At 35.2% G+C, this 17396-nt stretch overlaps 1 protein-coding gene across 1 annotated transcript in view; it reads right to left on the bottom strand.

Annotated features, from left to right (window-relative positions):
- Nucleotides 1–17396, bottom strand: part of SKAP1 (src kinase associated phosphoprotein 1) — a 276017-nt gene that overhangs the window by 189053 nt on the left and 69568 nt on the right. Inside the window, exon 4 of the mRNA XM_021704310.1 lies at nucleotides 12813–12929. Within this exon, the coding sequence (XP_021559985.1) occupies nucleotides 12813–12929 (117 nt within the window). The remainder of the gene's footprint in view (nucleotides 1–12812; nucleotides 12930–17396) is intronic.

The raw sequence follows: 17396 nt of genomic DNA, 5'->3' as shown, positions 1-17396 counted from the left end.
TGCTAAAATAAAGAATTCAAACTCTTAAACTGATTAATAAATTTAGGTTAATAAATAATTATTCTAAAATAGATCTTTAAAAAAAAAATAAAAATAAAATAGATCTTTTTCTAATAGCTAAGGAAAGACAGATCTCTAAGTAAGAATGTACATTTCAGAGAGCTTTGTGAAAATACATATATATATAATTTAAAATCAATAGTCAAAGAATGTGTGTCCAAGAGCAGTCACAATTTTTTGGTGACCAAACCAATTGAAATATACATGGTAGTAAATGGTGCAGGTATAACTAAGGACCATTTTCTGCTTCTCTACTTAAAATAATGTTCCAAAATTTTTATGAAAATCCACAACTTAGTCTTGTCTCATGAAAAGTGCAGCCTTTACATGAAAAAAAAAATCACAGATCAGAAAATCGGGGTGTATTAGATCACCTAACCTGATTACAGATAAATCTCAAGAATGTTAATGTCAAATCATTATTTTTGAAAACGTATAAAAATTAGACTACTCCTAATAAGACTCATACTTTGTTATTAAGAGTTTTCATCTTTAGGTTTGTTAAAGTTTGTGTTCAGATGCTCAGAGGAATGTCAATACCACAGACTGATAAACGGCTGAGATTAAATTTTATTCACACATCTTAAGGAAGAAGCACACAAAATGAATTAATTTCCCTATTTAAAAACAACAATTAACATCTCTTCAAGTAGGGAAGAAAAAAAGAATTAGTCAAAAACTATCAGTGTTCTATTTAATATTTAAATTGTTATAATATTCTCACTCGTTTCACCTGTGACCAACCCCTTTTCATTTTGTTCTGCTATGTCTATGCCATTCCTTTCTTGCAATGCCTTAATTGGTGCAACATTCAATATTCCCTTTTAGGAAAAAAAAAATCTGATATTAAAAAGCATGGCCCCACATTTATTTCTAGAGTTCTCAGAATTTTCAGATAGGACCCCATATTTTCATTAGAATGTGACCTGAGCATAAAGGCAAGCTACCTAAACCATTGCTCAAATTTTTAGAGTAGCTTTAAAAAACAAACAAACAGGGTGCCTGGGTGGCTCAGATGGTTAAGCGTCTGCCTTCGGCTCAGGTCATGATCCCAGGGTCCTGGGATTGAGTCCCACATCGGGCTTTCCGCTCAGTGGGGAGTCTGCTTCTCCCTCTGCCTCTCTCTCTCTCTTATGAATAAATAAATAAAATCTTTTAAAAAATAAAAAAATAAAAAACAAACAAACAAACACAAAAATTACTTAGGAGCTGTGTTTAATTTGAATCTCTTTACTTCCTGGGTTGCCATGTAAAGCATATTAATAACAACTCCTCACTGGTTCTTTTCTATACACCAACTATTCCAAGACAGAGGTGTTACTTTTAGTGGTGTCCTAGAAAAATAAACGTAATTTTGTGCTACCTGTAGAAATTTTTTTCCATAGGCAAGATACATGAACTTATTTGCATGCCAGTTCAGTCTTCCCTTCAGCTATTTGCTACTTAGTAGGACTTTATGAATATCTGAATGTGTTTACCATAGAAGGAATGCTACAATAATAAATTATAAAACTGGTCAAATGAATATGTTATAGGGGATTTAGGATATCTGTTTAAATCTGTTAGAAATGCTAACCACACGCGTTTATAATGGCAAAGAAAAAAGTACCTATAAATTTGGTTTAAAACTCTTATCCAAGCCTCCTTTATTTATCTATTTAGGAATATAAAACCCTCAAGATTATAGTTTTATTTTATTTGTCTTCATCCTAACTTATGTAATAAGAATATACTGAATGACGGTTGTTAAGAAAGCAGTATCTTTTGGGTTTTAGGGCATTAATAAAATAAAAGAACAGGAATTTCTCAGATCCAAGTGTATATGCGCTTGGGTACATATATATGGATATATGTGTGTGTGTGTATAATTTTTAAATTTTTTGATTCATTATCTATGCTCACATGTTGAGAATTTATGTATTTTAGCCTTCCTCATCAGCCAAAACCAGATAACCCAGGAAAGCCCCAAAGTAGTATTTTCTTTTACCACAAGAGGGGGCTAGAGAATTCTGATCTCTTCTAAGGTTGGTAAAACCCTCTTAACTGCTACTTTATAGACATTCAATTACAACAGGCCATAATACATTAAGGCATTAAAATGCACATATATCCCAACATATGCCAAAGCAAGCACTACACTGGTGTGCCCACCAGATGATCACCAACAGCAACATCAAATAAACACTTAGGCATCATCTCGTGGTTTATATGAGATTTTACACTTTATCACTTCCCTCCCCAAAAAGGCAGCTCTCTTGGTTAGGTGATCCCCTTGGAATGGAAAATATCAAGGAGTATGATAAAATACCCAAGGACTGGAGAGTATGACAGGGGCAGAGTGAGGTAAGGATTAAGAGAACTGAAATTTATGTAGTTTGGAAAAGTGAAGACTCTGGGGATAAACATTCATAGTCTTTAAATACCTTCTAAAGGTAACAATATAAATGAATTAGGGGAATTATTCCATCTCAGAATATGGTATAGAAAAGAGCAATGGCCTGAAACTAAGGAAGGAAAAGTTTAGGTTAGACGTGAAGAATAAATTAGTAATAATAGTTGGGCGGGCAAGATGTCCTGCAAGGGAAGGGTATAAAGCACAATCACTATATTTGATAATTAATTAAATGAGATATTAGTAAGAATGATGTGAATTCATTAGAAGGACTAGATTAGATAACTCAAGTGATTTTTTTCCCCTAAGCTGTGACAATCTCTAGGCCCAATTGTGTTCTTGGACATTCATAAATGTCTTTCAATGATGATAACGATCTTTCGTAGAGAGGAGAGCTCATGATCTCAGTTAACCCTATGTTTTGTCGATAAAAATAAATCTGAGTATTACTATGAAATAATTATAAAATTAACCATGACAACAATGGTGTTTATCTTTCAGAGCACTCCACTAAAATATACTGTGCCATATAAGCTATACCCTAACAATTTATAGAAATGGATCTCTAAATTGGATAAAGGCTTCTATAAGTGAAAACTTTCCATGAAGGAACAATTCCCCTATAAATCCCAATTTTACAAGCCAGAGCAACTACTCTGTATAATCTTTCTTTCCCACTAGACTAGTGTATCTGGGCATAAGCTATTTAGGGCCCAACATAAAAAAGGCTGTCACTCAAAGTCAGAAACACAGTCAAGAGCATAAGTGTAATATAGTTTGTGAATTCAACAATCTTTCCCTAGTAGAACACAATATTCTAGATTAACAGGTGCTTCCACATTGTTTTAAACAGCATTACTAACATTCTAACATTTATTTTTTGCTTGAAAAATCAGTGTTCTATGATAGGCCAAAGAATTTATGGATAGCAGAAAAACAAAGATCACCAAATCACCGTTTGAAAAAACAAATCACCATTTAAAAAAATATATATCCACATATAGAGTATAAATATAAATTTATATTTACATAAATTAAGTACATGTATCTATATCATACCTGAGAATATGGAATTCCTGAACTTTAGACATGACTGTAAGGTAGCTAACCCTCATGTGATTCAGTGTTCATCTATAAAGCAGACACTATGCTTAATTATAATGCATTTATAGACTCTAAGAACAAGGTAATTAAGTATGACATATAAGATTTTCTAATAAACAGCACACAGATATATAAACCTTCCCCACCTCTGATTGATTTATATATCAATCAGATAAATATGTTACATTAGCAACCAAAACACCGCATATCATTTTACCACCGCTGTAAGGCCCACACTAACATCTTCAATAATCATATACTAGAACCTTCACTTTACCGTTAACCTTGTTGGCTACTTTAGAATTTGGAGAGAAACAAAGAATACTTGAGGCAGAATGAAAAAGCTTAATCTCATTTGCTGAGTCACTCACTTAAAAATCAACTATTTGCACTTAAAAATGGCCACTGTTATTTCACTACTAATTATAGTGGAAGCTCAATAAGGGTTTGACCTTTCAGAGAATGGACTTTAGCGTATACTCCCAGTCTGGAATAGACTTCTAAAAATACTTCGGCCACGGCGCAGGTCAAATATTATCTTGACTTTCTTCCAAACCACTGCAAGTCCAAGTTTTATTTCCTGCAAACTCTGTCCCTGATAATCACCACTTGATTATATATTGTATACTTTGTTGTGGGGGTGTCTAATCTTCTCTCTTCAACTAGATTATTTACTCACTAAGGAAAGGAGTCATATCCTATTCCTCTTTGTATCCTCCATCCAGTCTCTGAACTCATGACTGAATAAAGGCATCCAATATAGATATTCAATAGCTACCTCTTCATTAGCAGTATATTAAAATCTATAGCTGGACAAAAAGGCCAAAAAAGATAACTAATTAGTTATACATCAAATTAATTCAGGGACTTATTGTATGTTACTCATAGTTATAATTGCTAGCATTTATGGAACCTTTTGAAATTCTTTATTAAACATACTACTCCCAAATCATTCTGGGAAAAGAATAAGAACATACATTGACCAGAAAGACACATGTACCTGAAGAACCTGACTGAAACTTGCAAGAAATAGCTTAAGAGCCACGATCAGACCTCCTGCAAAGCTGTTTGGGTTTGCACTGAAAAGCGTGTTGAGATCATGCAGGTGAGGGAAGGTATATAGTGTGAGCCTGGGAAGGCCACTCCCAGGATGGTGGTCTTGGATTCCATACTGGCTCTGTCTTGTTAGATATAGGACCTAGGCATTAGCCTCTTTAAAATTTAGTTTCCTCTTTGGTAAAACAGAGATTAGATTAGGTGATTACCAAGTAGTCTCTTTCAGTTCTAAATTGCCATGATTCTATGTAAAAAACTTGGGTTCAATTAGTAGGGTATGTTCTAGTGAAAGAAGCATTATGGAAGATATCCCCCATCAACACATGAGAGACTGCTTTACTAGGTACTGGACGGAAGGTTAGAGTTTAAACACGCACCGACAGCCCAACATGCCAGGCTGAAGAATGAAAAATGGGTAGTTCATAGACAGATAATTGTTATTGTTTTTTTATTCTTCCCAAAACATGTATAATCCTTGGTAATCATTTGTTTAAGTTATATAAATTACTGTCAACTTTGAAACCCAGTTTGTCATCCTCATCTGTGATTTATACCAGACTATATAGACGACATGATGTCTTCAATCTAATAAGACATTTATCTTCATGAAGGAGGCCACTGCGATCCTGAGTGACAGCTTACTTACCCTTATCACAGTTAACTCAACATCGGTCCTTAATTTCTCCCAATGATCTGAGATCTGATGGACTCACCTGAAGCCAACAGAAACTTGTTCAGAAATCCACCATGCTTATGAAAGTATGTGTTTTACAGTAGAATTTTTTCTTTGGCCCCAAAAGCGCAGACATGGAAGGAAATAAGTTTTGTGTTCTTCCACAGTGTGCACTGTAAACACACACACACACATAAACTCCATCAGGGTTGATAGGAGTCATGTGCCTTTATTAAAGAAAAATATTCCTGTGAGCAACAAAGATGAAAGCAACTGTCTGAAGAATAAAAAGAAAATGAGATGGATGCTTGTTTGAATGCATATATGTATGCACATGTTTATTATGTATTCGTATATGGAGAGAGACTATTTTGAGTCACATTTGTTATCTTCATATCATAGAGTAAGAAGGAACTAAAAACTCTAAATATCTTCATATAGTTTATGTACTTAAAAACACACACACCCAAGGGCTCCTGGGTGGCTCAGTTGGTTAAGCATCTGACTCCTGATTTAGGCTCAGGTCACAATCTCAGGGTCGTGGGACTGAGCCCCGTGTCAGGCTCTGTACTCAGTGCGGAGTCTGCTTGTCCCTCTCCCTCTGCTCCTCCCCCTATTCGCAGACACAGCTGCATGCGTGCTGTCTCTCAAATTAATTAAGTAAGTAAGTAAATCTTTAACACATACACACAGAGTAGTGAGCTTGACCCTATCAGTGAGAAGGAAGTAAACAGCTTGTTGTTTTTAGCCCATTAACTCTCTCCACCTACTAGGGTACCAATGACTGAGCCTGCAATAGGTTTCTAACATTCCAAGTAAAGCCGCCCTAAAATATGCACATTTTCCTCCAAAGTCATCAGCAGGATGTGGCCTAAGATTTACCTGATTGGTAAGGTCACTTACCACTAACCACTGCATCGTTAATTCACATACCTCAGTAAACGCTGTAAGACATGCAGTTTATTTATCTTGTGAAACAACATAATTTATACGCTAAACTCAGTCCTTATACATGACTCGGAGCAACGGGGGTCTCAAATTGGCTTGTGAACAGACATCTTTTATACTCCCTGAGTAGAAGAAAACCAGTTGGGGGTGTTATGGGTAGACTAGCTTAATAAATGGAAGTTCTAGGGAGAGGATTTCGGTTCAATAAGAGGAAGCCTTTTAAAACAAATTACAGCTCTTTATAAGTATCTAATAACATGACCTTGAAAATGTAAAGCAAAACACAGAAAAATGGATACATCTATAACTATAATTGGAGATTTTAACACGAACCTTTCAGCAGATAAAGAAAAGCCGGGATATAAAGGATTTGAAGAATACTATTTATAAGTATAAAAATAAATAAAAAGTAAAAAAACCTAAAATTTGATAAGAGTGTGTTCAATAAATACTTTTGGGAGCCACACAGCACCTAAGCATAAATTGATCATTACTAGGCCACAAAAGGACTCTCAACAAAGTCCAAAGAATCTAAATGATAAAGATGATGTTCTTAGACTATCATGTAATAGAAATTAACAGTCAAAATAAAAAAGCAGGTTTAAAAATCCCTAGAAACTAAAAACAAGCCAAAATAAAAACCAGGAATACACACACATGCACACACACACAAATGCTTCTAAATAATACATAGGTTAAAAAAGGATATCATCAAAGGAATTACAAAATACTTAGAATGGAATTGCAAATTATAATGAAAGTAGTACATATCAAATTTTGAAGGATGCAGTTAAAGTGGTATTTAGAGGATAGCGTTTAGCTTTGAATACAATTATTTTTTAAATGAATGTTATACTCGATGGAATAAAAGCAATAGAGAAAATGAGATGTAGAGCCCATAAAAATGGGTGTTTCAGAGGAAAAACATCCAGCTAACTAGAGCTCTACACAAAGCAGTAGGTTTGTAATTTATTTGAACCCTACACCTCCACCACCTGCCCCCCACCGACACGTGGATTAGATACTTCATTCTTGACCAAGTTACTGAATTTCTCTAAGCTTCAATTTTTTAACCTGTAAACAGTGGGGATAGTGGGACTTTCTTCTCTGAGCTGGTTTGAGAATTAAATGAGATAATCCACAAAAAGCACCTAGTGCAGCATTGTAAGTGCTCAATAAATGATTCCTCTTACAATCATCCTTTCCAACTCCCAGAAGGCATGATTCTAACTTCGGTACAATGAAATTTAAGACAAATGTGAATTCCAGCCAAAAAAAGTCTAATCAATAAAATCTTATTAATAAATTAAACCTTCATTTTTATTTCACAATACTAATGTAGATTTGTTTAAAATATATTCTTCTCCCCATTAGGGAAGATATTAAAATAGTGTTTTCTTCCTATTATTATTATAGAAATGAAACACATAAGGATCAACAAAAGCTAGTCTATTGTTATTCATAATATCAAATCCAAAAATTGACTTCTATTTCAGAACTAAAATGAAAGCAGAGAAATGTAAAAAAAAAAAAAGTGCTAAAACTAAAGCTGTGAAAAATTGATTTTCTTTATTTCAAAATACTCTGTATGTTTTTTAATGTACCTTTCAGAAAAGGCATGGAGTTGAAAATGGCCACTATTTGTACTTTAATGGGACTGTAATTCCTTTAAAATCAAGTAGCATATAATAAATTGATCAAAACCAGGCTTTCACTTATTCATTATTACTGTTCTCCAAAAATGGTTATGGGTCTTTTTTTTTTTTAAGATTTTTTATTTATTTATTTGACAGAGAGAAACACAGTGAGAGAGGGAACACAAGCAGGGGGAGAGGGAGAAGCAGGCTTCCCGCCGAGCAGGGAGCCCGATGTGGGGCTCGATCCCAGGACTCTGGGATCATGACCTGAGCCGAAGGCAGACGCTTAACGACTAGCCACCCGGGTGCCCAAAAATGGTTACAGGTCTTTAACTTTCCCGGTTCTATTTTTCATTTCACTGGAGAATAAGAACCTTCTCTAACCTTCGACAACCTGATGTAAAAATAAACTCTAAGAACATTTTTCTCACTTCTTCCCAGATTTATTGTCCAATATTCATTCATTACTTTTTCTTTAATTAGAATATGATAATATATATTACATGATAAACAATACACTGTTACAGATTCTAGGTTTCTTCTCCTAGAAAATAACTTTATTTTTTCTTTGTCTTCCAGAAGGAGTCACTATATCCTGTTTATAGAACACTTTGCCCAACCCATCTTTAAAAAATGTATGTAGACCCATCTTTTAAAAAATGTACACTAATGAGGGGCACCTGGGTGGCTCAGATGGCTAAGCGTCTGCCTTCAGCTCAGGTCATGATCCCAGGGTTCTAGGATAGAGCCCCACGTCTGGCTCCTGGCTCGGCTGGGAGCCTGCTTCCCCCTTTCCCTCTGCCTCTCCCCTGCTCATGCTCTCTCTCTCTGTATCTCTCTGTCTCAAATGAATAAATAAAATCTTTAAAAAAATTAAAATGTACACTAATGAGATAAGTTTATAAACACATTAACACTCACTGTATAATTTGGACAATGAAAGCAATCAGATCTTGAGCAGCATAGTTGGCTGGCTTTTGTACAGTAATTGTATCCAGTGTTTCATGCTGAACTTTTTTTTCTTTAATATGGTCGAAACCATGCCTTCTTAGGTTTAGAAATCTATATGTTATTACTTGTTAGCCAGTTTTCATTCCCCACAGTGGGGCTATGCTCTTGCTTGTGGGTCTCTCTCCACAGGGTATAGCCTGCTGTTCTCAGACTGAGAACATTTGCAAAGCAAAAGGAGAAGAAATTGGGATTAGGTAGCGACATGCTCTCATTTTTACGCATGGTTTAGCCTGTAACCTTGGTGTTCATTTTTTGCTGTGCACCTGGCCGGGCTTCTATATGCTTCTAGAGCTCTTTGTAGTCTTCACAAAAGCACAATACAAACATGACACACACTGTGGTTATTGCTTCTCACACTGAAGTTATGGGTGGATGGGTCAGACCATGTGTCCTTCTATAATTGTACATTTAGGACACTGTTGTGGCTGGAGGGGGGATGCAACAATGCTGAAATATTTTAACAGTAACCTTTCATTTTCTAATAAAGATGAAATTCCAAAAGTCTAAAATAACTGTCACTACAAAGAAAAATTAAAGAATATCTTTTCTTCCTAAAGGATCACCTTAGCTATCCCACCAGCAAGTGAAGACATTGACTTTATATTTGTTCATTTGTCTACTTACTAATCGTGTGTTTTTGCAATGAGATGGTAAGCTCCATGAGGACAGGGACTGTGTCTGATTTTTTACTGCACATTTCACTTACTGCTTAGCACAGTGCCTTGCTATTACCTTGTAATCTCTAAATAAGTATTTGTTAAAATAATGAATAAGTAACATATGAAGTGTTACTGTTCTCAATAATGGTAAAATCTAGTTAAACAGAACAGAATGTCTACTGAAAATTTTAACATCTTTATAACTTTCTCCTTAATTGCACAAGAAATGTATATATCATTACTTTTTAGGGGAAGGAAACAAATATTTATCGTACCCACTATGCATCAGGCACTCAGGTACTGTGCTAGTTTCAATGCTTTGCAGAAACTCATATTTAAACATTATCTCTCTTTCTTTTTTTCCCTCTTGCTTGTTTGTTTTGTTTCTTAAATTCCACATATGAGTGAAATCATATGGTACTTGTCTTTTTCTGACTGACTTATTTTGCTTAGCATAATACTCTCTAGCTCCATCCATGTCATTGCACATGGCAAGAAAAAGAGAGAGAGAGAGAGGCAAACCAAGAAACAGACTCTTACCTATAGAGAACAAACTGATGATTACCAGAGGGGAAGTGGCTAGGGGCATGTGTAAAGTAGGTGAAGGGGATTAAGGAGTGCACCTGTCGTGATGAGCGATGGGTGTTGTATGGAAGTGTTGAACCACTATATTGTACACCTGAAACTAATATTACAGTGCATGTTAACTAACTGGAATTTAAATTAAAGCTTTAAAAAGTGAAATTTTAAATAAAATAAATAATACTTTGTAAAAATAAACATCATCCTACAAATTTTTAACACATAAACAATCTATTCCTACCGCTATCATTGACTGTTTCACTTTGAGAATTCTCTTAACTTTTATAATTGAAACTAAAAATTAAAAGCTATGAAGTAAGAATTTAATATTACTAATCTAGTTAGCTCCTCTCTTATGAGGAACCATAATGGAGCAAAGTTTCCACTTTGGAATTTTCCAGATACTAGGCTTACCTCTTTCAACACTATATATTTTTTTAAATTTAAACTTTTTAATGAAAATACTTTTAAGCAAACTATGTATCTGTATAGTCTTAACTAAAATGTCTGGAACATGAATCCATCTTTTTTGATAATCCAGATAAGGATAGTGGTAAAGACAGTAGGGTGGTTAAGAGCAGAGGTTCCAGAACTAGACTATGTAGTTATAAATCCTGGCATTACTGCTTACTAGCTGTGTGATCCTAGAGAGGTTAACTTCCCTGGGTCTCTGTTTCCTTCTCTGTAAAATGAGGATAATCTTACTATCTACCTCTCAGGGCTATTCTCAGGATTAAATGATGATAGATGCAAAATACTTAGAACACAGATGCCAGGTACATAGTAAGTGCTTAATAAATGCTAGCTGAAAAGTTTTACTTTATTAAAGGTACTGAGCTCTTAGTTTCTCTCTACAATATGATATGGCCCCAGAATGTTATGTTTTTGAGTTCCCATATAAATTTTATTTTTTTTCTGCATAAATTTTTAGTTGTTTTCCTGTTTCTCACCTCAATATTATTTGTTAATTGATGCCTCTAAAGTGCCTCTTCTTCTAAATTTGATGTTTCATCCTATTATGGGTTTGAGAAATCAAACCACTGTAATGGTTAGAAATGTGTAAAAAGAGGAATCTCCAGTGAAGGCCTCAGGGGCTTTCCCAAGAATATGGTATGGAAGTGTTAACACAGCACTCAAGAACATCCATTTCCACTTAGAGGTCCTTCTGGCTTACTTACTGTGTTCTCAGCGGTGTCTGGGAAAGTTGGAAATACCAAATAAGTGACCTATGGATCAATGAGGTACTATTGTTCTAATTCTGTCAGGCATTGGATTAATCAAAAACAAATGAAAGGTTGGTTTTGCACTGTTAATTTTCTAAAATTATTAATAAACTACCAGTGTAATTATTAAGCTTGCAATCCAAACAATGTTTTTAGTGTACACTTGAATCAATATACAGATCCTAAATTGCAAGGGCCAGTTTCTAAAAAAGCTCAAGCAAAATAAAATGTTTCTGTATGACGGAATCCATAGTTCTGAAGTGGAGGTTATTAATTCAATGAAAGGGAGAAAATCTGAATCGCCAAAAGGGCTAAATGAAATAAGAATTAACGGACGAGTGAACTAATATTACACTGTATGCTAACTAACTGGAATTTAAATAAAAACTTAAGAAAAAAAAGAATTAGTGGATAAGTTAAAAAGAGAAAGGAATTAGGGATTATGAACTCCTGGAAAATGCCAAAGTCATAGGGAAATTTGAAAGAAAAATAAATTGAAAGATTACAGACTAATAAAAAGAAATAAGGAAGAGCTTACCAACTCTACTCCCAATCCCTAAGTGAATAATATGCTTCCAATTTAATATTTAGTTTAGTAGCTTGTCTACCCTTTTCCCCCACCGAAAAGGCACAAGAGAGACTTTGGTAAGATAACCGTGTGCATCAGTGATGATCAAGCCATCTGTTCCAGTGGCCAGATGCCAGAAGAGACACAGTGAGCCCCCACCCTTGGGATATCTGAGCCTGAGCCAGAAACTGGCAGCCACCAAGCCAAAAATTTTATATTCATGTATCTTAAAAATTCATGTACATTTTGCACCCCGCTCTATTACATACCAATGTGTTTGTAATATAAAAGTAATGTTTATATCAGTTGAATTATTTAACTCCTCCCACTCCCAAATCTTCAAGTAAAATTAATGCTCCAGGAAGATTTACATTGTGGTTCTTGTGGCTTCCCTTTCCCCTTGAACAACACCAATATGGTCAGAAAGGGATATGTGAGAAGCATGGGTTAAAATTGTATCTTATTATGATATGATGAGCTCAATGGCCTCAAATAATCCACAATAAATCAATAATCCAATAATCACTAAATGAAAGCTCTGATTCTCAGGCAACTCTGTGAAACTAAGAAATCTGAAAGATGGTGGACTGGGCCGTGCAATCTTAAGACGTCCTCTTAGCTTTTGAGCTGCAGTTCTTATAAAAAGATCAATAATGATGTCTTCCTGCTCCAGTATGGAATTAGTGTTTCCCTAAATACATTAGCTTCAGAAGTATTGAATTACCTAGAAGGATCAGCACCACAATGAAACAAATAGTTGTTTTTTTGCAAACTAGTGATTACCAATACAGAAAACCCACTGAAGTCAGCTTGGTTCAACATGACGAAAGGCAAAAACACTAAGACAAAAAGTAACAAAGCAGCATGATCAACCCAAAATCCAGGAAGATGACACTCACCCTCATCCCGATAATCAGGCAAAAAAGGGGCATCGGATGTGAGAGAAGGGCGGTGAGTTCCACTCTGATTATCATCAGAGCTGTCCTGTCCAAGGTAACTTTCAGCTTGGTCTCCCCCTGAGGGACAAAAAAGAAGGAAAATAAAATCATACTTTGGACATCTTTATAAAGCTCTTTGTAGATGTCTTCTGATACTCATCCCTGCCCTCCTCCGAAAGATATATCTTTAACTTGATGGACGTGGCCGCTATCCATAAACATATGAGAAATAGATAAATAAGAACAAACTTACCTGGATGGGAAATTTTCCACTCAGGTAACTAACTAGAACTTAGAAACCGTTACCATAGAGTGGGGAGACCTCTTGCCACCCAGAGAGAAACTTCTCCATCACACTTAAAATGAAAACACAGCTATATAAACACATATTCATATATACTGTCTTCCATTAATTGTAACCTTTACCCTGAATGCCTGTTTCTCTTTATATTTCCAAATGGAACAGAATAAGTCACACAAAAGGTTAACCTATACATAATACAATGTAACAGGTCAGTATTCTTTCCTTCTCTGAAAACTAAGAGACTTAAAAACAGAGAGCATCTAGACTTTGCTGGATTCTATTCCAATTTAAATCATACTTGCTTTGCAACCTTAAGAAAGTTCTCTCTTTATAATTCTGGTTTACAGCCTATGCAACCAACCTCTTAGGAATTGTAAAAGCCCTAAGAAGGTAATATTTGTTCTGTAAAATGGCTTTGATGAAAGGTAATGTATATGCAATACTGAATTATGCAATTAAAACAATGCTAACCCCTTTTGGGTGTTTTCAACATACATTGGATTATATTTTGTAGAAGTGGCCCATACTATTATGATACTTTAAAAGGTTCAGACGGAAGATGTTCGATCATTCAGAAACCGGAAGAAAAGGCTCTGCATTGCAAATGGCTTTCCTTAAAATCCCCCAAACAGAGGTACAGTCTGCTGATAAAAGGACACCAACAGCTGCTCAGTTCATTTCACAAACATGAAAAGGGGATTTTTAACTGAATTTAATATTATCTCAAATACTAATTTCCAAAGGAAATCACCAATGCTAATCTCAGTAAACACTGTAGAGTTTTGGCCCTGGATTTCAACGAGGGAGCAGTGAAACCAAACAACCTACATAGAATCTGTATTGCCTCACTTTAAAGGTTTATTTCCTACAATTAAACTGGAAGGATAGGGAGGATATAAAATGATAAAAAGGGAATGGCTGTAGCCTTCTCTTTCCATAAATTAGATGATCATAAGAGTCTCTTCTATGAATGCTCAGTGGTAGGTAGCTTGTCCATAACTGAGTTGAACACCTGCAGATACAGGACTTTAGAAATAAAGTATGGACTTGATTGTGGAAAAGAAACAACAACAACAAACAACAACCTCACACAGCAGTCTTGGCCAGAGCCAGAACAAATCCTCTCCTTTATTAGGCTACTGATCAGGATACAAAGCTTATTATAGTTATGCTTATAGTATCACTGTGAAATTTCCCTTATAACCAGAAAAATTCTCAAATACTGGACTGAGGGTTGAACTACTCAAATTTTACATCAGTGGAATTTGTAAATCCGCTGAAATTATATTACCAAAACAATCTAAATGGACTGTTTGGCAGATAACCTGAAACTGCGAGGTTAAACGAATTTTAAAATTGTGAGCCTCACCAAAATCTGTTTTTAAAAGAGGAAGTAATTTGGGTTGCCAAGTAAAATTTAACATCTGTAGGTATACTGAACGTTATTTATCAACTGTCGTTCTAGACTCAAGGTTTTCTGCTTGCTTCAGAAATTTGACAAAATTACTCTTACATGTTCTAGCATTCCAGGCTTTAAAAAAAAAAAGTCGATCAGGAGGGACTTTGTTTTGTTGTATTTTAATGAACATTTTGTTTTGGAATAATTTTAGATCTATTGAAATTATTACAAAGATAGTACAGAGAGTTCCAACACACCCTTTACCCAATTTCCCCCAACTTCTTATGTAACTAGGGTATTTCTGTCAAAACCAAGAAATTAACATTGGTACACTGCTATTAACTAGAAACTATAGACGTTATTTGGATTTCACCAATTTTTCCACTAATGTTTTTTTCTTTTTCTTTTTTTTAATTTAAATTCAATTAGCCAACATATATCATTAGTTTTAGATGTAGTGTTCAATGATTCATCAGTTGCATATAACACCCAGTGCTCATCACAACACGTGCCCTTTTTCTGTTCCAGGATCCCATTCAATTGCATTTAGAGTTTCCATTTTAAAAATCTCATCTAAAATACCTGCCTGGATTTAACATTCGATTTATCAACTTCAGATGGAAAAGTCACTTCTGCGTGTTTCCTAGGGTTTCTGAACAATTACCCAAGATGGGCTTTTAACAGCCATCCCTGTGCCAAATATAAGACCATGCCTTTGTAAAGTATACAACAACAAAGGTATACAACTCAATGCAGCAAAAACAGAGCCTGGGTTAGTACTAAAAAATGGTTGTGGTGGGGGAAACGTTTAAAAATATGTTCTACATCCAAGCGTAATTAGTTCCTGATGATGGAAATGTTGCTATAAGTGTTTTTAGTGTCACATCGAGTGGCCCAACTCCCTTGGGCACACACAGAAAAAAGCCTATAACACTATATAAATAGACACTCCGTGTAATTAAAATGATTACAACTACTCGAGATGCACGGGTGAAAAGTTTTATAGGAGAGCCAGCAATTACTGTGGTCATTTTGGATTTAAGTTTAGAACATCATTTTCCGTTAAAACATAACTGCAAGTGATCGCTGGATTCCTCTGCAGCTCTGAGAATCGCAGTTCCAAGCGGCCACCACTACCGTAGTCCAGTGGGATCAGACATAAATGATCACAAACTATAGTGACAGACACTTCCATTCAGCAGCTCTACAATTAGGGCTTAGAACTCCATTGCTTAGAGTGGCTTTCTCACAAGCAAGACCTCTTGCCACTAGAGACACTCTTTCCCATTGTAACTTGCTCAGAATCAATATATTTCTATACAGATATATATTCTAACACACAATATCTCCATTAATCACATCCACTACCTCTGGTCCCTTTTTTTTGTATTTCTAAACAAGATCCGGGAAAACTATATCAAGGGTTCATCTGCTATTAGCTGGTAATTTGCTCCTCTATCCTAAGTGTCATAAGAATTGGGCGCTAGATACACTCCTTAGTATATTCAGTGGCAGGTTCTCCACTGAGTATTGTACTGAGGGGCCTATAAGGGGGGTGATTTCTCTATTGTTCCTTCCTGAGAATCAAACTCAATTTCATTCATGCTCCATAGAATGATAAGTTGGGAATTTCTGAGGTTTGGAGCAGAAATATAAAGCAGCTTTGTGTCAGGTGTGAGGTAATTATTTGTGAGGGTTTCTGTGCTATTTGTTTTTATTCCCAGTGTTTTCATTAACAGTTAATGAGTTTCCCCCTTAATTCTGAAACAATAGCTTGGCCACTAGAAGTTGGTATTTTTCTGCCATGGATTCAACCAGCTGTTGCTGCTCCATAAACTTTATGGAGAAGTGAATTAAACTGCTAAAAACTTTCATTTCCTAATTCAATTCCAAATAAAACGGGGTGGCGGAAAATGAACCATGATGATATTCCCGTTGTAGCTATTTTGACTCACAGCAAACCCATCTGATTCTGAACTTACAGGTACCATTTAGAGACAAAAACAGGCCATAATGACAACTTTACCAAAGAAATGAAAAAAAAGAAAGGTGGAAAGCAGTTTAAGCATAAAAAGTAACAGGACAATAACAAATAGGTAAAACTAAATACATGTTTGCTTATTCGACATATAAATGCTCAACGGTTTTTCCATGTTAGTATGAAGCCATCATCTTTTACTTCTAATTAATTGTGAGCTGTGTTATAAAGACTTTATTCACATCAGCAACGAACTGTTTCTATGGCATGGTTCAAAATTCCCAGGGTTTGCTATCACTTCAAGTATCTTGGGATAAAATAAGGAAATTGAAATCAATGTAGAATTATCTGCAATTTTTTGGCTTTTGCTTTTATTGTTGCCATTGGAAGGGAACACATGACTTCTGACTCTATTTAATATTTAAGAACCCATGAGACACACAGCTCCCTCTTTAAACTAATAAATTCTAAATAAAATGCTATAAATAAAGGTCCCTGATCCAAATCCAGTTAGTTTTCATGCTTGATAGCATTAATATTGCCAGGTTTTCATGGGCCAATTTAATAGTAATACAGTTCCCAAAGCTGAACTAAGGCAAGATTGGAAAAACTGCAGCTTGTTATTCCTTATTATAACCATTCACCTAAATTATTGAATATAACACCAACTACAGAAATAGGTTGGATACATACGTGCCCATATATGTGAAATGTTCCTCCCATGTAAATATGTTATGGAGCCCATTTGCAACACCAAAGCTAAAGTTCTGTGAACACTTCCGTTATAAATTAGATAACATTTTGCACATACTCATGCATTAGAAAATGTATGGTGTTTCCCACAGAACATCTTAGAGGCTTCAC

Source organism: Neomonachus schauinslandi, chromosome 15 (genome assembly GCF_002201575.2).
Source record: "Neomonachus schauinslandi chromosome 15, ASM220157v2, whole genome shotgun sequence".
NCBI classification, from domain to species: Eukaryota; Metazoa; Chordata; class Mammalia; order Carnivora; family Phocidae; genus Neomonachus; species Neomonachus schauinslandi.
The sequence above is the reverse complement of the archived record's forward strand: the minus strand, read 5'-3'. Positions and strand labels throughout refer to the sequence as shown.